At 43.7% G+C, this 27736-nt stretch overlaps 1 protein-coding gene across 1 annotated transcript; it reads left to right on the top strand.

The window, feature by feature from the left end:
- serinc1 (serine incorporator 1) lies at positions 1–27551 on the top strand. The gene is made up of 10 exons (XM_063223091.1): positions 1–112; positions 7090–7251; positions 8605–8798; positions 11860–11939; positions 13523–13660; positions 14732–14901; positions 15139–15229; positions 17410–17557; positions 23368–23595; positions 26151–27551. The coding sequence occupies exons 1-10, from the start codon at positions 74–76 to the stop codon at positions 26287–26289; spliced, it is 1389 nt and encodes a 462-aa protein (XP_063079161.1). The 5' UTR covers positions 1–73; the 3' UTR covers positions 26290–27551.
- Positions 27552–27736: the final 185 nt, after the last annotated feature.

The following is a 27736-nucleotide window of genomic DNA, read 5'->3' as shown; positions in this document are numbered from 1 at the left end:
TAAACAGCAGTGTAGCGGTGGCAAGCAGCATCCATTTTTTACTGAAGAGAAGTCTGTTTTTTAAGCTGTCAACATGGGGGCCGTTTTAGGGCTTTGTTCCATGGCAAGCTGGGTGAGTTACGTTTGTGAAGTAAAAGACGGGATCATTGCCGTTTAACCGTCTTTTCTCCCCCTGAAAGACTTTGTTTCTGTCCTCATACGAATTCTTCAAAGGCTTAGCAGCTAATATCAATCAACCTCTGTGGTGCTATGCTAGCGTCGGATGTTATTGGTTTTAAACGTAAAAAATAACGACTCCAGCATTTCCCTCACCTCTTTATATGGGTTTGATTGTTTATTGGCAGTCTATAGTATTCGGTAGAAAGTATGTCAATGTGAAAATATGATGGCTGAGTAACGCAATTTTATAATACGCCATTACATTGCCATTTCATTGTCTACCACCAAACAGCTAGCTAGCAAGAAAGCTGAACCTAGCATGGTAGCATGCACCGTTGCCGATGACTTTGTATTCATGACAGTCAAAACAGGGTGGATCCATCCCGCATCCATGGCATGCATTACAAATGGGGTTTGGTGGTGATCATAACATATCGTCCATATGAACGTTATGATGTATCGCAAGTGCGATTGGAATACAACGATTAAACTGTCGGAAACCATCAATAACGAAATGGCCTTAACTGGCAGTGTTGCAAGTGTTTTCCACAGCGGCTACCTGGTTGTTGGTACCATTGATATAAACGTTTATTGTGGCACCAGTGGGGCCTACGGAAAGGGATTTAACGAAAATAAGGATACACATTATAAGCAGTGGTTTTACATTGGCCATCGATATCTCTAATAGATTTAATTTGATCAATTGGAATGACTTCCATGTTACACGAGAATGACCGAACGACATGACACGAGGCTGTCAGCCATCGGTTTATTGAATTAGTCATCGACATTATCAGTATTAGTGTCAAATATCAGTTCGTGGAATTGGTGCGTGTTTATAAACTACACTGCTGTGACCAAGCAGCATCGTGGCATTAATTTGCTTACGATGCAGGTTGACGCACTGTGAACAGCACGGTTGTGTTCTGGTAAGTTTATAATAATGACACGGACTCTGAGGTAAGTATCATCACGCAAGTCGTGTATTGCCGGAAACATTACAAAGCCCTACTTCCGGGGTCGGTGTATATCATATTAAGAGTCACAACTAAACTAGACCCCGTAACATCCTCCTTTACAAAATAAGACAATTACAATGGCCAAGGACGATCTGAACATACTGGAGGTATAACGTTTTCCATGTTGTAAACCTGTAAGGAACTTACTGCAAGATGTAAAAGATACACAACATCAATACTTACTGAACACATTGCTACATTCAACATACTGCATATTCAAATGACAATCATATCCTCAAACCTATTGCATATTGGTAGCCTATTCATTAAAACAGTTCATATTCAAGAACAGTGCATATTAAAATAGTGCAAACATACACCTTAAAACAGTGCATATCAAGGACAGTGCATATCAAAACAGTGCATATAGTCACATTCATATGTTACATTCATCTGTTGTCTTTTCTTTCTTTTTTTGGGCTCGAGCATGCATATTTTGCGGATTGTTTTTATTTTATTTTTTGCTCCTGTAATTTTTTTTTATTTTTTTTTTTTTTTTTTTGAACTGTGAGCTGTTGTGTTATGTTTTTTTTGTTTTTTGTTTTTTTGGAGCTCCTGTATTTATTTATTTTATAAAAGTGCTCGAGCATAAAATCATTCACAGGTTCAGTAGCATAAAATCATTCACAGGTTCAGTCTCTGAGGAGGCTTGGACAGCCTCCCAGCCCTAGTGTACGTGCCGACGTGAGGAAGCGGCTGCTGCCCAGGTGGGGAAGCAACAGGATCCGGCGTGGTAGGGCTGGACACAGTTGGTGGTATTTGGGGCCCCGATGCGGGCCCTGAGAGTTGCACTTCAGGTGCCGATGTGTGCGCGGGCCCCTGGATGTCCATGGCCGCCGATGAGGGGGTAGGCTCTGCTACTCGCAGATCCACTCTGTTGCGCCGGTAAAGGGTACCTTCGACGTCCACCAGGTAGGAGCGTGGCGCAACCTGTTGAAGACAAGTCCCCCGTCTCCAGCGACCAGATGCATCACTTGGTAGAGGCTTCATCCTAATCGACTCCCCGATCTCCAGCTCAGGTAAGTCTTTAGCGGTGCGGTCATAGAAGTGCTCTGCAACTTGACGACGGCGGCGTAGCTTCTCCGTGACGCCCCCAGGCACACTTGGCTCGAGAAGCTTGTTTGTAACAGGAATGGAGGTTTTGAGCCTCCTGGACATGAGGCGCTGTGCGGGACTGCTGTCCATGTTCTCTGTGGGTGTGTTTCTCCAGTGCAGAATGGCTTTCCAGGGGTCTGCCCCATCTCGTGCTGCTCTGCGAAGAAGGTTTTTTGCTATTTTGACAGCAGACTCAGCCTTCCCGTTTGCTTTTGGGTGTCTTGGCGAGGAGGTCACATGGTCAAACTCCCATTCGAGTGCAAATCGCTTGAACTGGGAGCTAAACTGCGGGCCGTTGTCTGTGATGACCTTGTCTGGCTGTCCATGACGAGCAAATTGGGCCTTGCAGCGCTTGATGACTGTGTCTGCCGACAGGTCTGGGAGCAGCTCAATCTCCCAAAAGTCGGAGTAATGATCGACGATGAGCAGGTAGTCCTTTTCTCTGTGTGCGAACAAGTCCATGCTGACAATTTGCCATGGCCGTGTGGGTAGCTCATGTGAAAGCATGGATTCTTTCTTTTGTCTCTGGCCAGCCCGCTAGCACAGTTGACTTGAGGGACTGCAAGCATTTATCCCTATCTGTGTGTCGCCTGATCTGTTCAAGTCGTTGGTCACTCACATTCAAGTACTCTGCCTGGTTAATGTGCTGTGCATCGTCCTGTTCCTGCTGCAGTGAACAGATGTCCTGGCGAGTGTAGGTCGTGCCGAGGCCTGAGCACTTGGTCGTTGCCCTGCTGAGCGTGTCACTGATGAACATCTCCACCCCGGGCTTGTAGACAATTCTCAGGTTGTAGTACTGCAGTGTCAAGAGCATGCTCTGGAGCCTCTTTGGCGCGCTCAGGAGGGGCTTGCTGAAGATGGATATCAGAGGCTTGTGGTCGGTCTCAACTGTGACGAGGTCACGCCCATACAGGTAGTGGTGGAATCTCTGACAGGCAAACACAATGCTGAGACACTCCTTTTCAATTTGTGCATAATTTCTCTCTGTAGGGGTGAGTGCTCTGGATGCAAAAGCGATGGGCTGACCTTCCTGCATGAGGCAGCACCCCAGCCCACTCTGGCTGGAGTCGCTCTGCACCGTGACTGGTCGCGTGACATCATAGTACCGTAGTACCGGCATGGATGAGGCTAGGGACTTTAACTCGGACACTGCTGCGTCATGCTTGGGGAGCCAGTGCCATGGGGTGTCTTTGTCCAGCAAGCGCCGCAGTGGCTCGCAGACGGCTGACAGGTGTGGCATGAACTTTGCTAGGTAGTTGGCGAAACCTATGAGACGTTGTACACCCTTCGCGTCCTCTGGGTTGGGCATGTCCAATGGCCTTCACTTTCTCAGGGTCAGGCTTTAAACCCGGAGGCTGACAGAATGTGGCCATGGAAACGTACCTCTTTCAGCTTGAACTGCAGTTTTGTCAGGCTTAGTCGGAGTTTCACCTCCCTGCAGCGCTCCATCACCGCCCGCAGGTTCGCATCATGGTCCCTCTCTGCTTCCTCGTCGGAGTCACCACACCCCACAACTAAGATGTCATCAGCAATGGGTTCAACCCCCTTCAGCCCTGCTAAGAGTTCATGTTGCTTGCGCTGGTAGATCTCTGGAGCCACAGAGACCCCAAAGGGTAGCTTCAGCCAGCGCTTCCTGCCCCAGGGTGTCCAGAATGTGGTCATGAGGCTGCTCTCGTCATCCAGCTTGCACTGTAGGAACGCATGCTTGGCGTCCACTAAGCTGAAAAGCCTGGCCTTTGGCAACTTGTACAGGACATCCTCAAGCGTGGGCATGATGTAGTGTGAGCGTTTCAGGGCTTTATTCAAGAATTTTGGATCCAAGCAGATCCTCAATTTGCCTGGCTTTTTCACAATGACCATGTTGCTGATCCAACCAGTCGGTTCGCTGACATCCGCAATGTGACCATCCGCTTGGTACTGGTCCAGCAAAGCTTTCACATCCGCTTTCATGGCTATGGGGGACGTTGCGGGGCGCACACTGAACAGGGTCGACGGTCGGGTCCAACTCAAAACGAACTACCCCAGGCACGGCTTCTACAGGTGAGTTGAACACATCCCCATATTGCTTGGTCAGCTGTTCTTTGGTGAAAACCGAGGGGTAGGTGTGCTCCACTGCATGCACCTCTGCAGGGCTCATGAACTTGATGAGGCCAAGGCGCTCGCAAGTGGTGCCTGACAGCAAGGGCTTTGAGTGGTCTTGACCACTTCAAATGTCACTGGGTGTGTCTGGCCTTTGATCACACTCTCGGTTTCAAAAATTCCCATGGAGGTTAGCATGTCACCAGAATAGAGCTTTAGTCTGGTTTTTGCTGGGTTTCAGTGCAGTATTGGGTGCCAGTTTCATTTTGTCAGTGTAGCTCATGACATCACAAGTGGCTCCAGAATCGAGCTGGCACTGCTGCGACTTCTGATTTATTTGCAGTGTCACAAACCATTTTTTCCCTTTTGCCTGCACTGCTCCAATTGACTCGTGCATGTAATATGTCAACATCATTGTTTGAATCTGAATCGGATAATTCTTCTACACAGTGCAGCTTTTTGTCATTTCTCTTACTCTTCATGCACATCTTTGCAAAGTGATTTTGTGTGCCACATAATTTGCATGCCTTTCCGAATGCTGCACAGTGCTGCCTGCCTTTTCGGTGCGTGTAGCCGCAGTACCGGCACATCTCCGCATCTGTGACCGAAGGGGGAGAATTGCTCGGTTTCGATTTGTTTGGCCTGAACCGTTGCTTGGCAACCGCATGGACCGCGTCTGCGTGCGATGTGGCGTCGGTGGACACTATCATTTTCATTCGCCTGTCTGTCTGCTCTGCGGCTCGACACGTCTCGATGGCACTGACAAGTGTTAAAGTCTTTTCTCTGAGCAGCCTGCGACGAGTGCCTTCGTCTGAAATGCCCAGTACGATCTTATCCCGAATCATTTCATCCTTCAACTGCCCATACTCGCATGTTCCCGCCTTCTCTCTCAGCCTGGTAATAAAGCTGTCAATACTTTCCCCATCTTCCTGTTTACAGCGCCCAAACACATATCTCTCATAGATTGTATTCTTAGCAGGTTTAAAGTATTCTTCCAGACCGTTGAGTATGGCTACAGGATCATTCTGCTGAACAGCGGTAAGATTCAGGTTATAACGGTAAATGTGTCTGCACTCACTTCCCATCACAGTTCGTAGCATAGCCGCTTGCACATTCTTCGGTCTGACAGATAGCCCCGTGACAAGTGAATAATCTTCAAACTCAGCCCGGAAACACTTCCCAGTTGATGCTCCACTCACCGGTAAAGCTCATTCGGTGACGGCGGGGGGATGTTGGGGGCCATGGCTGTGTTGGCGGGCAGCGCTATGCCCTGCTCGGCGGCTGGCTCGGCGGCTTGCTGCTGCTGTCCCTGCGCGGGTAGGTGGCTTGGCCCGGCGGCGTTCTGCAGACCTTCCGCGGGAATAACCGGCTCACTTGTGCCTTCAGACATGGTGGCTACGCTGACTGAAACTGTACGACGCTTACGTTTACGACGCCTCATTCAGTAACGAATTCACTTCTTACTTTTACTTCTGACACCATGTTCTGGTAAGTTTATAATAATGACACGGACTCTGAGGTAAGTATCATCACGCAAGTCGTGTATTGCCGGAAACATTACAAAGCCCTACTTCCGGGGTCGGTGTATATCATATTAAGAGTCACAACTAAACTAGACCCCGTAACAGGTTGTGCTATTGCGCAATTACTATTGTAAACAAGCGATCACATGTCGGGATGGTGAAATTTATTTGATGTCAGTGATGCCCCTCTTGCGAAAGTGAAATGTTTCAAGATCTCTAAAGGTACGACACTATAAACCAGCGGTCTATACTAAGAAGCTGATTCTTAAACCAGGTTAAGTCAACTTTGTGGTAGAGGTAAACCATCTAGAAGAGCATGGGTGTCCTCATTTTCTTAAATAAATGATGACAGCAGGTACATCTATTAGCAGTTTTACAACTTCCTGTAGGTTAACTTAGTCTGATATATAACTTAACCATGTTCTTAGTATAACCCCCAGGAGTTACAGTTTTGTCCTTAGAGTCATTGTAAAGCCTTGGGTGACACATGGGCCAAATTTAGAAGGGATTTGCTATCTAAAGTTTCTTAACTAAGCACTCAGCTCAACCACATTCGTGATCAGTGAACCTTAGGAATCCCCAAAAAGAACTTCCTTTGCCTCCTCGGTGTTGCAGCCAAGCACACCACAAAAATAGGCTCCTACAAATAGGACCGGTCTTAATTCACTTACTATCAATGTAGAGCTTTATGGAACCAATCTATATAATAGGGGTTTTTGTAACTTGTTATGCAGTTTAACTACTACAGATATACTGTACATGTAGAAACAAAGTTGGGCCGTGGACTAACTGCTCGCTCTGAATGATGGTCCTTGGGCCAGAACCAGTTGAACGCCTCAGGGTAATGTCACATGAAATCAGACATTTTGGGACCCGACCAACACACATTTCAATCATGAAATGACCCCCATGTAATAGGCTACAGGAGGAGCAGACCATATTTGGCGGACTGGACTCTTTGTCCTTGAACCAAGTGAATATTCTGTTATTGTTTTGTTCGTTTTTGAAAGAACATTAAACATTTATTAAGCAATAAGCCACAAGGCCGACGCTCGATTGACCACAGCTATCAGCCAATCAGAATCGAGAACCGGACCGCACAGTGATAGATTGACCATTAAATCCATCAACTTGCTCAGTCGAATCCTGTATTCCTTTGCACTAACCTAGTCTCCCCTTTTCTCTCCTCTCCGCCCCCGCTGCGCTGCCCCCAGATCCCCTGCCTGTGTGGCACTGCGCCCTGTCTGCTGTGCAGGTGCTGCCCCAGTGGCAACAACTCCACGGTGACGCGCCTCATCTACGCCTTCTTCATGCTGATGGGGGTGGCCCTGGCCTGCATCATGCTCATGCCGGGCATGGAGAGCCAGCTGAAGAAGGTCAGACACCACACTGCACCACACCACACCACACACGGATACTGTTGTATAGAGTAAATAATGCACTTTTTAATGTAGGAAATCATGCATAATGAGATAGTAGTAGCAGTAGTAGCAGAGACGGTTTAGGTAGGAGGAGACAGGTCAGTGGTGTAAGCGTCCATAGAAATTAACGTTGAAGATTCGTAACGCAAATATGGCTTCTACCCGAACATCTCCCGCCTTTCTGGTAACAAGAGCCAATGTGCCTGCTGAACTGCGTTGCCATTGATCCAATCATCTGGCTGCATCGGCGCACGTGAAATGTTGCGCATGCTCATTTGTGAAAAGCTGTTGCTCTCGTGCCGTTGTGGAACTACTGCGCCTGCGCTCTGTCAAAAAAAAGGTGAGAAAAGTGGCTTAAAAAGCTTAATTTTGACTCGTATGACACAACCAAGTAGTCTAGATTGATCAGTTTTTCACGGTGGTTTCAACCATATGGTTTTCACAACCGCTGGGTTCCCTCCCATCCTGTACTCAGTTTCTCCATTCATTTTTCCATTGACTCTCAGATCTGGTCTCACTAATCGCGAAATAGCACCCCGAAGGCGTCAACAAGATGGCAGCCTAGTGACGTAACTTATACAGGAAGAACTTTGGTAGTAGCCTTTATTTGCTTGGTTACTATCGTCAAACTTAATGAACAATTATACTCATGTCGGGCATGGATGGCATTGATGACATATACAGCACAACAACCATAAGTTCAATTTAGATCTTCAATACACCTTTACCAAATAGACACATAATGTGTGTAACGAGGAGGCATACAATGTGAAATATCCGGCTTTTGAATTGTCGTGTTATGTGTTATAACATGTTATTCCTGTAAAGTAAGTCTAACCCAGTGTTGTCCTAGGCTTTATGTCTGAATTTTGTACTGATAAGAAGTGAAATACCAATCACATTCTTGTGTCGCGATCTGTTGGTTTGTGCTACATACTACCCTGTGAGTGATAATCTTGCCTGTAACTAAAATTCCAGACTGAAAAAGCCTTCACACATCCATATTAATTCTTTAGAAAACACAAAATTAAACAAACATAAAACGGATCCAACAGAGTAATGATAGACTCCAAAACGCATAATTCCTATGCATTGTTTTATCACACGAATACACATGAGTTTTTGTGTATTCTTTTTTTTTAATCGTCATAGTATTTTTACAATACAATACAATACAAACATGTAGTATTTTTATAGCGCAGTGTCAAAACTATTAAGTTGACTCAAAGTGCTTTCAAAATACACATACCCATACGCACAAACACATTCCCACACCAGCTCATTATGTACATTTGTGTTTGATTGCAGATTCCAGGTTTCTGTGAGGGCGGTATGGGCTCGTCCATCCCGGGCGTGGAGGGCCACGTGAACTGTGACGTGCTGGTGGGTTACAAGGCCGTGTACCGCGTCTGCTTCGGCATGTCCATGTTCTTCCTCCTCTTCTCCCTCATCACCATCAAGGTCCGCAGCAGCCAGGACCCCCGCGCCGCTCTGCATAACGGGTACGGTATATATTCCTTACTCGTCAACACGTAAGGGCTCTAGATTGACACCAGCCAACCGGCCAAATACTGGGGAAATTTCAGTTTGGCTGGTATAAAAGACCAACTTACTTTGACACATTAGTGAGTGTCTGTCTGGCTAGTACAGTGCTTCCCAAACTTTTTGACATCACGTACCCTTTGCATTTCATTTCATTCATTTGCATGTAAGCTCCATCCGCGTAGGAGGTGTGGATGTAGATTAAAACGTGACATGAAGCTAGGGCTTTGGGCAGGGGCCAGCGATTTGATTATTTTCGATAGTTAAGGATGCTTCACGATATGATACGATTCGAGTCGGCCGTACGCCGTATTCACAATCCTATGTCAACACTGGTCTAAGGTCCTCGTTATGTCTGTGTTTACCAGAGCAGCTCTTGGCCATGACCTAGTTTTCCTTCCCCTCAGCCTCCAAACCAGGTCAAGTTTATTACTGCTGCTATGGAAGTTATGTAACTGTCAAGGCACTCAATAATTGAGCTGAAGTCTTTAACTTATGACTCTACATGTAAAATATATATATACAGTGCCCTCCATAATTATTGGCACCCCTGGTTGAGATGTGTTTTTTAGCTTCCAATTATTTTATTTTTTTTCTAAATAATATGGGACCTTAATGGAAAAAAAGAGAAAAATCCAACCTTCAATACAAGTGCATTTATTCAGTGGGGAAAAAATCCCACATAAAGAAATAATTATTTGACATCAAATAATGTGTGTCACAATTATTAGCACCCCTGGTGTTAATATTTTGTACAACCCCCTTTTGCCAACAAAACAGCACCTAATCTTCTCCTATAATGTTTCACAAGATGGGAAAAGACAGAAATAGGGATCTTCAGCCATTCCTCTTTGCAGAATCTCTCTAAATCATCCAGAGACCTGGGTCCTCTCCTCTGTACTCTCCTCTTCAGCTCACCCCACAGGTTCTCAATGGGGTTGAGGTCAGGGGACTGAGATGGCCATGGGAGGAGCTTGATTTTGTGTCTGGTGAACCATTTCTGTGTAGATTTGGCCATATGTTTAGGGTCATTGTCTTGCTGAAAGACCCAGTGACGACCCAGCTTCAGCTTTCGGGCAGAGGGCAACAGATTTTGATTTAAAATGTCCTGGTATTTCAAAGCATTCATGATGCCATGCACCCTAACAAGGTTCCCAGGGCCTTTGGAAGCGAAACAGCCCCACAGCATCACTGACCTTTCGTGGTACGCCAGACCCACTTAGAGTGTTTGTTGCCAAAAAACTCAATCTTGGTCTCATCTGACCAAAGCACACGGTCCCAGTTGAAGCCCCAATACCGCTTGGCGAACTCCAGACGCTTGCGTTTATGATTGTGAGTGAGGAAAGGTTTTCTCCGTGCATGCCTCCCAAACAGCTTGTTGGCGTGTAGACAGCGCCTGATGGTTGATTTGGAGACTTTGTGACCCCAGGATGCTACCATTTGTTGTAATTCTGTAACAGTGAGCTTTGGAGATCTTTTGATTTCTCTTACCATCCTCCTCACTGTGCGTGGTGGCAAAATAAACTTGGGTCCTCGTCCAGGCTTGTTTACCACTGTTCCAGTTGTTTTGAACTTCTTAATTATTCCTCTCACAGTGGATATGGGCAGCTGCAGTTGAGTGGCAATCTTCTTGTAGCCTCTGCCTGACCTGTGAAGGTCGACGCACATCTGCCTCACTTGTATGCTGTGTTCCTTTGTCTTTCCCATGTTTAAGAGTGGATAAGAGAAATGGCCTCGGTGTCACGTCATATTTATACCCCAGGGAAACAGGAAGTGATGAATTACTAATTAAATGTTCCTACATACTCTGGTAAACTTTGTAAACTACTGTAGAAATGACAGAAATGCTTCAATTATATGTATTTCCTGGGAATTGTTAAGGGTGCCAATAATTGTGGAACAGGTGATTTAATGAAAAATAATTATTTTTTAGTCAGGGATTTTTTTTATTTTCTTACAATTCATTTGAGTTGAAGGCTACATTTTCCCACAATTTTCAGTGTGACAGTATTCTTCTGCAATAAACACTGAATTTATTTTAAGGCTTTTAACACATCTCAACCAGGGGTGCCAATAATTATGGAGGGCACTGTATATAGCTCAGCTGTGGACAAAAAAAATTAATTGGTAAAGTCCGCCTGCTGCTGCTCCTTTAGAATCGGTTTGAAAAGATGTACAGATAGAATTTTACTCAGCATGACATTTTAACTTGCGCAACATTGTTATAATAACACGTCTTACCTATCGTGATAGTAATTTTATCAATTTTATACAATTGAATATCATTTAATTACATTTCATGTTGTCACAATACACACTATAAGTTAATGTAACTGTAAAAATAAGAATAGAAAGATCCATTTGAAAGAAAGGTTGTTTTGCGACATGAAAAAATAAAGAGCAAATAAAGAATCTAACGTATGTAATTGTGCTATATCGTGATATATATCGTTATCATGATATAACGTAATCCATATCGTGATAGTGTTTTTTTTCCATATCGCCCAGCCCTATAATATACTGTATATATTTGTATTGGAACAGAAATGTCTGCGCTTTTTGTTTTGGCTAAGCTTTTGGTTAAAGACCTTCCTGACACATGTGTGTATTTTCTGCACCTTTTTGCGGATAACTGGCTCATTAGTTGCCTTACCAAAGAGCAGGCCACTCACTGTGTTCGACAGGTGCGACGGAACATTTCCTGTCTGCAAATTTATGTTTGACTAATCGCTGTATGCTGTATATTTAGAGCAGCTTTTTGATAACTTAGTTTCGCATCTTTCCTCCAAAGGACCCATTTTGTAAATTCACATTTCGTACATTTTACTGGCATTGTAATATTTGATAGTATGTCGTTGTCTTGAGTATTGAGTCTCAGACCGTCCACCATAAAAATATTAAAGAGCTTATTGGCTATTATCGAGTGGCAAGTTAATTGAGTGCTCCTTTGGCTGTCGATTGTAATTATAACATTGATCTCTCTCTCTCTCTCTCTCTCTCTCTCTCTCTCTCTCTCTGTAGGTTTTGGTTCTTCAAGTTTGCCGCCGCTGTCGCCATCACTGTGGGAGCCTTCTTCATTCCCGAGGGCCCATTTACGACCGGTCGGTAAAATGCCAAAAATGCACTTATTTGCTTTTCTGATGGACTGGTGTCTATAATAGAAAAAAGACAAGAAAACAAAACAGGCCGTTGAAGGCCTCTCAAGCTTAGCTTTTTCCCCTGTGCCTCGTCAGCTCTTAATTGGCCGATGTGAATTGATCGAGCCCCTGGAAACTGTTCTCCTTGCACTTTAGCGGTGTTGGTGCGTGAGAAGCATTTTAAGCGGGGCTACCCCACGATGATGATGATGATGATGATGATGACGACAGTGCACCCTGCTGGGCTTCTAGTTGGCTAACGCACGCACACACTCACTGTTGCTTTAATCAAACCATGGGAACTAGTGCTAGCGTGGTGAATCAACTCTGCATACACCACACTGTGCCCATTCACATGGGGTTTTTTTTCTTCTGAAGCAGGCGTCCTTTCTGAGCCAGTGGTCAGAAAGTGTGTGTCTGGTAGTTGTCAATACCGTGCGAGTAAATGAACAGCAGACCCCCTATGATGAATTATAAAGTGTATCCCAGCAGTAGTGCAGCTTGCTTGTTCCCAGTGACTAGTGTAAATCCACTTGGCGTGCAAGACACATCAGAACTGAGAGACAGATTTCGATGACTGTTTTCTTCACGGCGTCTTCCGCATACATGCACAGCTCAGCTGTGGACAAAAAAATTAATTGGTAAAGTCCGCCTGCTGCTGCTCCTTTAGAATCGGTTTGAAAAGATGTACAGATAGAATTTTACTCAGCATGACATTTTAACTTGCACAACATTGTTATAATAACACGTCTTACCTGCTAGTGAAAAAAGTATTTGTTTTCATTCCATGTTTTAAGAATGAATGTGGACATGCCCACCAGTTGAGGCAAAATCCAAATTTGGCAAATATTGGACACAGGCAGCAGCAAACATTTAAAAAATGATGAGGACTACTACTCTATTGTAGTCAATTCAAAATAGTGCAGTTCTACTTTAATTATGTTCTGTTGACTATGTTATTACCGGGCGAATAGAGAAGCAGCGACGCGATTGAAGCGACAGAGAATCGCTTCTGTGCAGCAGGATATCAGCATATGAGCGATTGAAGCGACTAGAGTATGTCCGTTAAAAGCAGAAGGCAAGCCTTCCAACATTCCCATTGGCTGTGGTTACTGACCTCTACTCAGTAATTGGCTGTCGCGGCTTGTTGGCGAGCAGCTTCATAGCTCATTTGCCTCTAGTCGCCTCTAGTCTCCAGAATCGCTTTTGTCGCGCGACTCAATACAAAGTCAATTACTTCCGTCGCTCGCCTTGCTCATGTCGCGGCTGGTGTATTCGCCCGGTTAGGCTGTGCCTTTAGATTAGAACAAGGGTGCCAAATATATTGTACTCTGCATTTAATTTGCTCTTGGGCCTATAACTTAGTTTTTCGGCTCAGTTCAGACCATTAATGCTTGTCCTGTTCAAAGCAAAAGTTTCTTGTTGTCATTGTTGTTCTCTGAACCGTTTCGAAGCCTTATGGTCTACTATAGGCTGTATGAATGGAAAACATAACAGAACGCTGCAGACATATTTGCTTACCTGTTGGTCCGTCTTGTTGTGTGCAGTCTGGTTCTACGTGGGCATGGCGGGCGCCTTCTGCTTCATCCTCATCCAGCTGGTGCTGCTGATTGACTTTGCCCACTCCTGGAACGAGTCCTGGGTGGAGAAGATGGAGGAGGGCAACTCTCGCTGCTGGTATGCAGGTACGTACTACAGTACACCGAAGGAGGCTTTTGGACTCCCCTCCTCCCCGTTTGAACGGGTGCGTTGGATGTAACCAGTGTTTGAAGGCAGGGCTCTAAATTAACTTTTTAAATCACCTGCTACTAAATGGCTACTAGATGTTAATCCTAGCCAAACACACACTTACGGGTCAAAGTGGCTAGTAAGTTTGTCTTTTCTAGCAGTCAAACTGGATTTTCACCAGCATTTGGCCGGTTGGCAGGTGTTCGTTTAGAGCCCTGGTTGGGGGGGATGTACTAAACAAATTTCCCACACACTGTCCATACAGTTTTATCTGCTCACGTTTTGTTCGTTCAGACCTCACGTATGTGAATGTGTTGGTTCTCTTGGACATGCAAGGATTGATTTGTCACATGCATAGAAATACTATGAAAATGTAGTAGACATGTAATGGTGGTATTTACATAATAAAATGCATGAAATACTATACATTTATAGCACACAAGCAAAAATATGACTTACACTGAATAATAGAGACGGTATGTATTCATAATTCAATAGCAACATCAACATAATGGATAATCTTGGCTTTTTTTGTACAATTTGATATGGTAAACATCCCAGAGGTTCATTTTAGTCACCATTCTCGGCGCGTGTTTTCAAGTAACAGTAAGTCTGCAAGGGTGACGAATAGGGATGCACCGATACTGGTATCGGTATCGGCACCCGATACTGCTCATTATACTCGTACTCGTACTCATCAAGCACTTGCCGATACCAGGAACGATACTGCTATTACGCAAAACAATGCAAAATCTTGTCACGTTCTGTGGACTTGAAAGCAACATGGAAAAAAAGTGCCACCTCATACATTTACTAACATTTAAATCTACATGGAAATGGCCAATAAAAATATCACAGGTGGAAAAAAACAAGGCCATGCATTTATTTTCATTGTATTTTGGTGGTAAAAGGTATCGGTATCGGTACTCTGTATCGGCAAGTACACACATTAATGTACTTGTATCGCTTTCCAAAAAAGTGTTATCGGTGCATCCCTAGTGACGAATGTGTTTTGTTCCCTGCCGCAGCTCTTCTGTCCGCCACGGCACTGAACTACGTCCTGTCCCTGATTTCGCTGGTCCTCTTCTACGTCTACTACACCCACAGCGACGGCTGCGCTGAGAACAAGACCTTCATCAGCATCAACATGCTGCTCTGCGTCGGAGCCTCGGTCCTGTCCATCCTGCCCAAGATTCAGGTAATGCAGGAAGGCAGGAGGAATCAGGCATTACATTGTGTTGCATTAACTTGACCTTTTCTACACTTTCTAATGTTTCACATACCAAACAGTAGAGTAAAACATAAGAGAGAAAAGATTAGAAATAATCATGCACTTCAACAGCAAAATGAATATGTTGCATAATAAACTGTCTACATTAATGCACTGTCAATACACTTGTCTTTACACCGCTTTCTTTGGACACCTCTTGTGTAGGAGGCCCAGCCCAGGTCTGGCCTGCTGCAGTCCTCTCTCGTCACCCTCTACACCATGTACCTCACCTGGTCCGCCATGACCAACGAGCCTGGTAAGGACCCTCTCTGGAGATACTTTTACTTTAATTTTTCAGGACATTGCACATTAATGAACATATACATACAAACATATATGTAAATGTGCCAGATTATAGCACAAATGCTAATTTCCATCTGGTGTCCAAAAGATGGGCAGTGCCTCTGACTGTTGCTCTGTCCCAAGGCTGGACTGGTCATCTGGCATACAGGGCATTTTCCCGGTGGGCCGATGACAGTCCTCACAGGCCGTTATTGTTGCTGTTGTCGTTTTCCTGGGGATTGGCCCACAAATTACACGGGAAGGTCCATTGTTCCATCATCAATAGTGGTTTTAGCCAGTCGAGATATAGCATGAAAGTGTTCTGGGGATGTGTTAGTGGCCAGTCTATGCCAAAGAAATGCCCAGGTCATTTTATGACCCCAGTCCAGTCCTGCTCTGTCCTGTCAGCAACTGACGAGTTTCCTCCCCCTAAAAGGCAAAAGGTCTTTACAGCCTCAAGAGGCAGCCAACTAGTATCCTGATTGTAGAACTGACATGGTCAGTTTAAATGGAAAACTGACTACAGTCCGAGTCAGGTCACTAATCGAAGCATATTGTATATCCCGTCATCGCAGTCGAAGTGCAGAGAGGGTTTCCCAATGAGGTTCCATAGTTGGCGCCTGTCAGCGGTGTTCTGTCTGTGCTTCCACTGGGTTTTCCCCGCACTGGAATATAGTCCCCAAACCGAAACGACCCAGTCAAGTCCTCCGTGTTGATGCACACCGTCATTGGGACTCAGTGTGAATGTACAGGACATGGAGAGTAATCGGAAAAGACAAAGAGTAAATTCATTCACTTTCACCAAAATATTTCAATGGCGATGCAAGACTGCAAGAAGCTCCAACACTACACTAAGCTGCGGTCACTCAGTGCTGATAGATTCTTACAATGGCTGCCGGGTTTCACCCACTTGCTTCCACCCACTTATGTCAAGTCTCTGCACTGTGGGGAGACACTCATTTTGACCTTGGCGTGGCGTATCCCTTTAAGGGAGTTTACCCATGACTAAACGCCTAGTCACTGTGATGTGATGTGTACTAGGGGTGGGCGATATGGCAAAAATGTTGTATCACGATTTTTTAACATGAAATCACGATATCGATTTTTTTATCACGATCTTCCATCCAAAAAATAAAAACAACAAAAAACAACTTTCATATACTTGCAATTTGTAATTTGCAGTCAATAAAATGTTAACACACTGATGATACTCTCATAAAGTGTACAAGTGGAATACAATAATGTAAAGAATAAAGTGAAGACAACAACACAAGTGAGAAAACGTCACTCTGATGCTGATAATAAACATCCTCACTGCAAGACGATCTATACGATTTCTCCACTTTGGCAGATTCGAGACGATATTTTACTCAATATCGCGATTCACGATATAATATCGTCATATCGCCCACCCCTAATGTGTACTCTGTGCTGATGTGTAGACCCTGCATTGTTTTCGTAAAGGGGATGTTGAATTTGTCAGGATGTCAGTCAGGATGTTGAATTTGCTTCCCAGACTGCAACCCCAGCCTGTTGGGCATCAGCAAGCGTTTTATTGATCTGCTATGGCGGTCTACTTATACTATGTGTAGACTCTGTGCTGTTTTCAAAACGTGGAAAGCGAAGATGTCACCTTTGCCTCTCAGACACTGCAATCCAAGTCTCAGGGGCATTGATGATCTGCTATAGAGCTTGAAACCAGAAGTGACTCAGTTCCGCATTCACAGGTCCATAGCTGACCATCTAACAGCGTAGCTGGTAGCGAGTAAATATCTTCTGATCCCAGTCATTATATACGCTGGATTACAAATATGCTAAATTTAGATTATTCATGCAGAAGTATCGAGGCGGTCTGCATGAAAAATGTGAGAACACACCATTCTAAATTGTTTGGTGTTTGGTACAAAAACATTATATAAAAATATCAGAAACAGCACATGTGAAGCCCGTGGCACAATTCAAAGTGGAACGAAATACCATTTTAATACCGCCATTGGATTACATGCTAAAATTTTCCGCTAAAACGCTATGAGGTCCCATGAAATCGCAGGATGTGACGTCACTTTCAAGCTCTATAGGGTCTACTGTAATGCGTTGAATCCTGTACTGTTTTCATGACGGGTTAATGTGAGGATGTCCTATTTGCTTTTCCAGACCGGCACTGCAACCCCAGCCTCCTGGGCATCATTGGCGTGAACAGCACCACCCCCGCCGGCCAGGGCCAAGACACCGTGGTGCAGTGGTGGGACGCACAGGGCGTCGTCGGACTCATCCTCTTCCTCATGTGTGTCCTCTACTCCAGGTGAGGGGCAAAACTCAAACAATTGCTTTGTGTCAACACAACAACAACTGAGGCTTGAGGTCGGAATTGCTCTCTGAATAATAATAATAATAGTAACCAGAAAACATGACAGAGAGCGCACCTCTGCCCTCTGGTGGACAGAAACACGCACGTACCCCAAACCCAGTGTAGTCTACATAGAACGCAGGTATACGCCGTATACCCACCTGAAAATGTGAGGGATTTCAGTATACCCACCTAAAATTGATTCAGTATTTAGAATTGCACAGTATACCCACCTGAAAAATGCTCAAATATACAGTATACCCACTTCAAAAAAGTAGGCTACATCACTGCCCAAACCAACAAACGAACATGCAGTACAAACCAGGAAACGAACGTACACACAACTAAGTCGGTCACATAACCTCCTTATTTAAAAAGTCACTTTACATGACCTGTAGTATCAGCATGGTATGTAGTACTGTACATGGGTGTATTTACATGTAGTGTGTAAGGTAGGGAGAATAACAGTCAAAGGCTTCTGTGAAAAGATGTGCTTTAAAGTGATATAGCAGTGTTAATGATGCGCCTTGTTGAATGGCAATTGTGGTTCTGAAGATTATGTACCATAGGAAATGGACAAGAAATACAGGACATTAATTCAAGCAAATAATGTGTAATTTATTTCAACTCAAGTATGATGCTGAAATTCGCTTCAGATCATGGGATGAATATTGTAATTGCTCAGTTTAGTTAATTTAATGTTTAGCTGTGAAATGCTTAAAGGTGGACTGTGTAAGATTTTTACTTGTTTATTTGCATAATTCATGCTACACATTCACTAATGTTACCTTTTTCATGAATACTTACCACCACCATCAAATTCCAAGTAATCATTATGACTGGGAAAATTGCACTTTTCATACATGAAAAGGGGGATCTTCTCTATGGTCCGCCATTTTGAATTTCCAGAAATAGACATTTTTAGCTGCAAAAATGACTACTTGGGCCATACTAGAAAATATTAGTTTATTACTTGGTAAACTTTTATGAAAAGATCAAATTTGGCAATAGGCAACACAGTTTCAATGAGCAGCATAGTTGTTTTGACCATTTCCTGCAGTGTGCACCTTTAGCGATTATCAGTAATGGTCTTCAGTGAATCAGCGCATAAGCTTGGGCAGAACTATTTACATCGTTTGGCCTGTAGCAGAGAATCCCTGATCAAAGATTCAGGTGAAGCCCAAGTCTCAAGTTTAATCCCACCCAGGAGAAATACACTTAAATGCCAGCAACTCCAATGGCATTTACAGGCCAGTATCTTGATGAAACTCAGCCAACCAAGAAAAAGCTCTGCCTTGGTACATTGACTGCTGGGAAATCCACACATCTCCTCTCACTTTAGGACCCTTATAGTTTAAAAAAAAAAAAAAAAACTTTTGAAGTTCTTTTTTTGGCATGCAAAAGTGACTGCATCATAGACATATTGGGTCATTTCATGCGAAATCAGACGCTTTGGGACCCGACCGATCCGGATTTCAATCATACTTGGTGTGCCTTTTTAGTAGCAAGGTAGCACCCCAGAACTGCATTGGTTTGAATCTGACACTAATATTAAGGGAGAAACAGACTAGGAAAGGTTCACATGTGAGGGTAGGACACTATACATTCAGCCTTGAATATATCAGTCAGTGTTAGTCACAAAAAGAGTGGTGTTATTTGAAAGCTCTTTTCTGGCTCTACATATTACACAATCAGCTTGGAATACAACAACTCTCAGAATATGAATTATGATAAATTGAAAAATTAAAAATTGAATATCTAAAAAAACTATATTTTAAAATGGCCAGTTCCTTGTCCAAACGTAGCCGGCAATGTCATTAGCAACACCTCAAATGCTGGTGTTCGGTTCTTTATTCATTTCAGAGAGAATTTGACTCACAAATATGGCATCATACAGACCACTTACTAATAATATGGTAATACCATAGTAGCATCACATGACAAAACAAAAACAAAACAAAAATGGTCAGTTTCCATGGTCCCAGGTTTCAGAAACTAAGGCAGATGTCCATTTATACACACCAAATGATGATACAGTTAGGGCCATAAATATTTGGACATCTGCACAATTTTCATGTTTTTGGTGCTGTACACCATCCCAATGGATTTGAAATTAAACAAACGAGATGTACATTAACAGCAGACTTTCAGCTTTAATATGGGGGTGTTTGCGTCCAAATCGAGTGAACTGTGAAGGAATTATGACATTTTCTATCAGTGCCACCCAATTTTAAGGGACCAAAAGTAATTGGACAGTCTTGTATTTATACATCAAACTTTCAATTTTTAATTATTTGGTTGCAAATACTTTCCAGTCAGTACAGCCTGTAATTTGCAATCCATAGACATCAATAGACACTGGGTTTTATCCCTGGTGATGCTATGGTGAGCTCTCTATTGCAACAGTCTTCAGTTCCTGCTTATTCTTAGGGTATTTCCCTTCAGTTTTGCCTCCAGCAAGTGAAATGCTTGCTCACCCGTACTCAGGTGAGGTGATTGACTGGACCATTGAATAATATTCCACTTTTTGGGAGTAGAAATGGCTAGTGGCTTTCAGATGAAGCTTTGGGTCATTGTCCATCTGCAATGTGAAGCATTGTCCAATGAGTTCAGAACCATTAGGTTTAATATGACATGATAATATAGCCTGAAAATCTTCAGAATTCATCCTGTGGCTTTTGTCGGTAGTCCTCATCATAAATAAATACAAGGGAATAATCGTATTGACAGATATGCATGCCCACACCATGACACTACCATCACCATGATTCACTGATTGGGTGGTATGCTTTGAATCATGAGCAGTTCCTTCCCTTCTCTATATACTCATTTCTTCCCATTACCCTTGTACAAGATGATTTTGTCTCCTCTGTCCATAGGATGTAGCTCAAGACCTATACAGTCTTTTTAAGACATTGTTTGGCAAAGCCAAATCTGGTATTGCTATTTCTGATGCAATCAATAATTTACATCTTTTAGTGAACCCTCTGTATTTCCTATGGTGAAGTGTTCCTCAACTTTCTTGATCTTTTTCTTGATTGTTGCCTTGGACATGTCTCCACCGTTCACCTGGACACTGTTCTACATCTGGCCAACTGTTGGGAGATGGGTTTTTGTTCACCAGATACAGAATATTGCTTGTCATCCACAGCATTTGTCTTCCATGTCTGCAAGGTAATTTGGTGTTGCTCTGGTATTTCTTTTTTCCAACATTCTGAACTCTTGAATTAATCATATTCAATGTTTCCCCATCTCTAAAATGGGTTTGTTTTGATTTTTTTCCACCTTATGATGGCTTGCATCACTGATGGTGACAGATGGACTTTGGATCTCATGGATATTCCGTAAAAATATATGGAAATGCAAATGGAACACTTCAAATGAACTCTAAGACCTTGTATTGACATCTTGGTGATGTTGTAGTATGGGAATAACACACATCTGACTGGAAAATAGCTGAGAAGTCTACTGTCCAATTACTTTTGATCCCTTGAAAAGTGGGCAACACACACAAAAAACGTTGCTATTTCATTCCTGTTTATGCGATATGGATTTTAACACCCTCACATTAACGCTGAGAGTCTACAGTTAATGCACAGCTTGTTTGTTTTATTTCAAATCCATTGTGGTGGGGTATAGGGTGGAAAAGGATGATAATTGTGTTGCTGTCCAAATATTTCTGGCCCTAACTGTATGTGAATGTTTGAACATTCCTTCTCTGTGTACCTGTGCCATCTTCCCTTTACCGTACTTTAAAGAGATAATCAATGGCTACACTCTCATTTTGTACTCTACCAGTGCATTTGAAGCAGCAGCTGTGTCTTTTGTAGATAATGTATAAGTACGTCCCGTTGCAGTTAGGTTCCACTACCAGAAGCACATCCTGATGATCCATGACAAGTCTATCTGGTCTGAAGGGAAAAGTGAAGGATGGAGATGGTCCATGAGGATGCAGGAAGTTCAGTTTCACCTCTTCAGTGCTCAGCATACATTCCTCAACACATGCTAGCCACCAGTTGCCATCATATACAGCTACAACATACCCTTTGATGCTTGGAAATGTAACACATTCCTTTACTGAGCTCACTCTTTCAACTCCTTCTCTGAATGCGGAAAATGGCCTAATGTCCATTGACAATGGGCAGAAGCTGTGTAGTTTTTGAGTACCTGGAATAGTTCTTGCAGATTCAAACCTCTTCAACAGGTTCTCAGCTTCATGATGGTGCATCTCTCTCAGGAACATCCATTGCCAGTTTGCCACAACAGAGATGTACCATCATGAAGCTGAGAACCTGTTGAAAAGGTTGGAATCTGCAAGAACTATTCCAGGTACTCAAAAACTACACAGCTTCTGCCCATTGTCAATGGACACAGTGGAAGTTAGGCCATTTTCAGCATTCAGAGAAGGCAGAGTTGAAAGAGTGAGCTCAGTAAAGGAATGTGTTACATTTTTCAAGCATCAAAGGGTATGTTGTAGCTGTATATGATGGCAACTGGTGGCTAGCATGTGTTGAGGAATGTATGCCGAGCACTGGAGAGGTGAAACTGAACTTCCTGCATCCTCATGGACCATCTCCATCCTTCACTTTTCCCTTCAGACCAGATAGACTTGTCATGGATCATCAGGATGTGCTTCTGGTAGTGGAACCTGTAACTGCAACGGGACATACTTATACATTATCTACAAAAGACACTGCTGCTGCTTCAAATGCACTGGTAGAGTACAAAATGAGAGTGTAGCCATTGATTATCTCTTTAAAGTACGGTAAAGGGAAGATGGCACAGGTACACAGAGAAGGAATGTTCAAACATTCACATATCATCATTTGGTGTGTATAAATGGACATCTGCCTTAGTTTCTGAAACCTGGGACCATGGAAACTGACCATTTTTGTTTTGTTTTTGTTTTGTCATGTGATGCTACTATGGTATTACCATATTATTAGTAAGTGGTCTGTATGATGCCATATTTGTGAGTCAAATTCTCTCTGAAATGAATAAAGAACCGAACACCAGCATTTGAGGTGTTGCTAATGACATTGCCGGCTACGTTTGGACAAGGAACTGGCCATTTTAAAATATAGTTTTTTTAGATATTCAATTTTCAATTTTTCAATTTATCATAATTCATATTCTGAGAGTTGTTGTATTCCAAGCTGATTGTGTAATATGTAGAGCCAGAAAAGAGCTTTCAAATAACACCACCGGCATCTTTTTGTGACTAACACTGACTGATATATTCAAGGCTGAATGTATAGTGTCCTACCCTCACATGTGAACCTTTCCTAGTCTGTTTCTCCCTTAATATTAGTGTCAGATTCAAACCAATGCAGTTCTGGGGTGCTACCTTGCTACTAAAAAGGCACACCAAGTATGATTGAAATCCGGATCGGTCGGGTCCCAAAGTGTCTGATTTCACGTGAAATGACCCTATTACTATGACTGAAACACCAAGTCGGTCGGTTCCTTGGTTGGTCAGAAACAGGACCCCAATTCTTGAAAGCATAGTTGCTAACCAGTCAACATCTTGCATACAATTTCCCATCGGCAACCTGCTAAGTTGCTAACTTTAATTAGTAAGCAATGATGCTGTCAAGAAACGCCCCCTGGTTTGCTTGCTGGTTAACGTGTTACGTTAGTCTGTTGACCTTGGTTGTGTGTGTGTGTGTGTGTGTGTGTGTGTGTGTGTGTGTGTGTGTGTGTGTGTGTGTGTGTGTGTGTGTGTGTGTGTGTGTGTGTGTGTGTGTGTGTCCATCCCAACACAGCATCCGCAATTCCTCCAACACCCAGGTGAACAAGCTGACCCTGACCAGCGACGAGTCTGCCCTGATCGAGGACGGGCCAGCGCACCCCGAGAGCTTCGAGGAGGGCGACGGAGTGAGCCGCGCCGTGGACAACGAGAAGGACGGCGTGACCTACAGCTACTCCTTCTTCCACTTCATGCTCTTCCTGGCCTCGCTCTACATCATGATGACCCTCACCAACTGGTACAGGTGCGTAACGTGACCCTCTCCAACTGGTACAGGTGCGTAACGTGACCCTCTCCAACTGGTACAGGTGCGTAACGTGACCCTCACCAACTGGTACAGGTGCGTAACGTGACCCTCACCAACTGGTACAGGTGCGTAACGTGACCCTCACCAACTGGTACAGGTGCGTAACGTGACCCTCACCAACTGGTACAGGTGCGTAACGTGACCCTCACCAACTGGTACAGGTGCGTAACGTGACCCTCACCAACTGGTACAGGTGCGTAACGTGACCCTCACCAACTGGTACAGGTGCGTAACGTGACCCTCACCAACTGGTACAGGTGCGTAACGTGACCCTCTCCAACTGGTACAGGTGCGTAACGTGACCCTCTCCAACTGGTACAGGTGCAAGGTGCCTGTCCCCAATGCTGAACATCACGGGACTGCAGTCCCTGTGGGGCGCTGGTGTGGGGCATTGCGCTAATGAACCCGGACCATATACAGTGCCCTCCATAATTATTGGCACCCCTGGTTGAGATGTGTTAAAAGCCTTAAAATAAATTCAGTGTTTATTGCAGAAGAATACTGTCACACTGAAAATTTTAGGAAAATGTAGCCTTCAACTCAAATGAATTGTAGGAAAATAAAAAAAATCCCTGACTAAAAAATAATTCTTTTTCATTAAATCACCTGTTCCACAATTATTGGCACCCTTAACAATTCCCAGGAAATAAATATAATTGAAGCATTTCTGTCATTTCTACAGTAGTTTACAAAGTTTACCAGAGTATGTAGGAACATTTAATTAGTAATTCATCACTTCCTGTTTCCCTGGGGTATAACTATGACGTGACACCGAGGCCATTTCTCTTATCCACTCTTAAACATGGGAAAGACAAAGGAACACAGCATACAAGTGAGGCAGATGTGCGTCGACCTTCACAGGTCAGGCAGAGGCTACAAGAAGATTGCCACTCAACTGCAGCTGCCCATATCTACTGTGAGAGGAATAATTAAGAAGTTCAAAACAACTGGAACAGTGGTAAACAAGCCTTGACGAGGACCCAAGTTTATTTTGCCACCACGCACAGTGAGGAGGATGGTAAGAGAAATCAAAATATCTCCAAAGCTCACTGTTACAGAATTACAACAAATGGTAGCATCCTGGGGTCACAAAGTCTCCAAATCAACCATCAGGCGCTGTCTACACGCCAACAAGCTGTTTGGGAGGCATGCATGGAGAAAACCTTTCCTCACCCACAATCATAAACGCAAACGTCTGGAGTTCGCCCAGCGGTATTGGGGCTTCAACTGGGACCGTGTGCTTTGGTCAGATGAGACCAAGATTGAGCTTTTTGGCAACAAACACTCTAAGTGGGTCTGGCGTGCCACGAAAGATGCGCATGCTGAAAAGCACCTCATACCCACTGTGAAGTATGGGGGTGGGTCAGTGATGCTGTGGGGCTGTTTCGCTTCCAAAGGCCCTGGGAAGCTTGTTAGGGTGCATGGCATCATGAATGCTTTGAAATACCAGGACATTTTAAATCAAAATCTGTTGCCCTCTGCCAAAAAGCTGAAGATGGGTCGTCACTGGGTCTTTCAGCAAGACAATGACCCTAAACATATGGCCAAATCTACACAGAAATGGTTAACCAGACACAAAATCAAGCTCCTCCCATGGCCATCTCAGTCCCCAGACCTCAACCCCATTGAGAACCTGTGGGGTGAGCTGAAGAGGAGAGTACAGAGGAGAAGACCCAGGTCTCTGGATGATTTAGAGAGATTCTGCAAAGAGGAATGGCTGAAGATCCCTCTTTCTGTCTTTTCCCATCTTGTGAAACATTATAGGAGAAGATTAGGTGCTGTTTTGTTGGCAAAAGGGGGTTGTACAAAATATTAACAACAGGGGTGCTAATAATTGTGACACACATTATTTGATGTCAAATAATTATTTCTTTATGTGGGATTTTTTCCCCACTGAATAAATGCACTTGTATTGAAGGTTGGATTTTTCTCTTTTTTTCCATTAAGGTCCCATATTATTTAGAGAAAAATAATAATAATTGGAAGCTAAAAAACACATCTCAACCAGGGGTGCCAATAATAATGGAGGGCACTGTATACACGGCCAGTTGCCCATGGGGACTCCGGTTCGAGTCCGTCCTGAGTCATGTGTCATTTTTCTGTTCTCTTTCTTTTCTTCTTTTTCTGAAGATATTTTTTAGGGGATTTGTGTGCCTTTATTGATAGGAAAGTGGAGATTATGACAGAAAGTGAGTGTTGGGAGAGAGATGGGGAAGGATCGACAAATGACCCGGGCAGGATTCGAACCCGGGTCGCCGGCATAGTAACCCAGTGCCCTACTGTTAGGCCACGGCAGGGCCTGTGTCATTTTTCTGACATTTTCAATGTCACCAGTAGGGTGCTTATAGGTATTGAATGAGAAACTACTTACATTCAACATTTGTCTTCAGAGCCCTTAACTTTTAAGTTTCTTTGGTTCGTTTAGAGCAAAGACAAACCTCATATTTTTTTTGTAACCATGTCCTCCTGCTCCCTCTCTCTGTGTGCTTCAGCCCCGACTCCAAGTACGAGACCATGACGAGCAAGTGGCCCTCGGTGTGGGTGAAGATCTCCTCCAGCTGGATCTGCATCGCCCTCTACGTCTGGACCCTGGTGGCCCCGTTGGTCCTCGTCAACCGCGACTTCGACTGATCGCTCCACAGGCAGGCCGGCCAGCCAGCCAGCTAACTACCTATCCTATTAGCATCCCATACGCAGCTCCCAAGTCGAGCTAATCCCCTCCCCACCCCCACCCATGCATCATCCTTGTGAATAAAAAAACAGCTGTGTGTCTTTGGCCAAGGGGTATGTCCCTTCACCTTGTAAATATACTGTATTGTGTATGCGCATTGCATTCCCAGCAGCTGTTTTAACCTTACCTTGAATCATAGTCAGTTTCTTTACAACTGCATGTTCTGTCAAGTGTAGTGGTGTTTTGTCGTGTGGTGGTTTTTGATCTTTTAATCAAAACGACGAGGTCAGTTATTTTGGCGTCAAGGTGCGGAGGTTGTACGGAGAACATGGGAGAGTTTGTGTGTGCAGCTTTGTGTTTTTTGAGGGTTTTAATCCAGCAAAGAGTGAAGGTTGGAGGGAGAACGTAGATGCGCAATAGGGGAAAAGGGTCGGACAAGAATGGACAGTGTATTTTTTTTTAAGTATCTCAGGCTGAATGGTTGAGTTTTTTTTCTTTTTAGCAGCTTTCTCTAGACAAGGGAATTGTTGATTTTGAAATGGCAAGAATGTCTTGATAGGCAAATTTTGGTTTTTATTTCTCTTCATTTTATCTTATACCTTAACAGTATGAGCTTTGGAAATGTGACTGCTCTTTGTTATTTAGTATTTGGAGTTTAAGATTCCTTTCATTTATGAAGAGCAAATCTTAAGTTATTTCTTAGAAGTTGGCATGAAAAACCTCTTCTAACGTGGCATTAGCATGTAACTGCTGCCACTACATAGACAAGTAGGGATTCAGTAAGTATGCTGTGCTTATCTTATTGTTTCGCACCAAAAAATAGTTGATGGGACAGGTTTTTTTTGGGAGGGGAGATTGGGTGTATGTGGACCGATGTCGATGTCACAGTGCTAACCATTTTTGCAACTTGCACAGGTTAGGTAAATGTATGATTACCAATGATTTTAAGTTTATTTAACTAGTGAAGCTATTGTTTTTGTTCTTTTGTGCGTTACAGTTTTGCACTGGAATTGAAATCCTCCTTAACCTAAGCTGTGTTAGCATTAGGCTGTTTCTCACCAACGTAACTACTGCTTTTCGTGTTCCCTTGTGGTTTTGCAGGTGGGCAGGTTCAACAAGCATCACATCACCCCAGCTACTTCTTTCTCTAGTATCGTGTTTTTTGCCTTTTATTAAGTGCATTGTAATCTATTATCTTCAATAAACTGAGAAAAGACAAACAGCCCGAGCCGAGCGTACTTATTTAGGTTTGAATTCAACCTCTCAATGTCCATAAAGCCAGTCCCAGTCTACTGGGCCTTTGAACAGTATACTGGGCCTGGATAACTCATTTGAGTGACATCCTCATTTCAGCCCTGATTTAAATGTTAGATTTCTCTGCATTAAATTTAACCCAAGGACTGTCTG

The sequence above is a fragment of the Engraulis encrasicolus genome, chromosome 18 (assembly GCF_034702125.1).
Source record: "Engraulis encrasicolus isolate BLACKSEA-1 chromosome 18, IST_EnEncr_1.0, whole genome shotgun sequence".
In the NCBI taxonomy this organism is placed as follows: Eukaryota; Metazoa; Chordata; class Actinopteri; order Clupeiformes; family Engraulidae; genus Engraulis; species Engraulis encrasicolus.
This window is presented reverse-complemented; position numbering and strand designations above follow the sequence as displayed.

What these genes read in the sequence shown, in the direction of transcription:
- serinc1 (XM_063223091.1), top strand. Translation starts at nt 74, where the DNA reads ATGGGGGCCGTTTTAGGGCTTTGTTCCATGGCAAGCTGG. An exon ending in CTCTCGCTGCTGGTATGCAG is followed by an intron (nt 13,661 to 14,731) that starts GTACGTACTACA and finishes TCCCTGCCGCAG; the next exon opens with CTCTTCTGTCCGCCACGGCA. An exon ending in ACCCTCACCAACTGGTACAG is followed by an intron (nt 23,596 to 26,150) that starts GTGCGTAACGTG and finishes TGTGTGCTTCAG; the next exon opens with CCCCGACTCCAAGTACGAGA.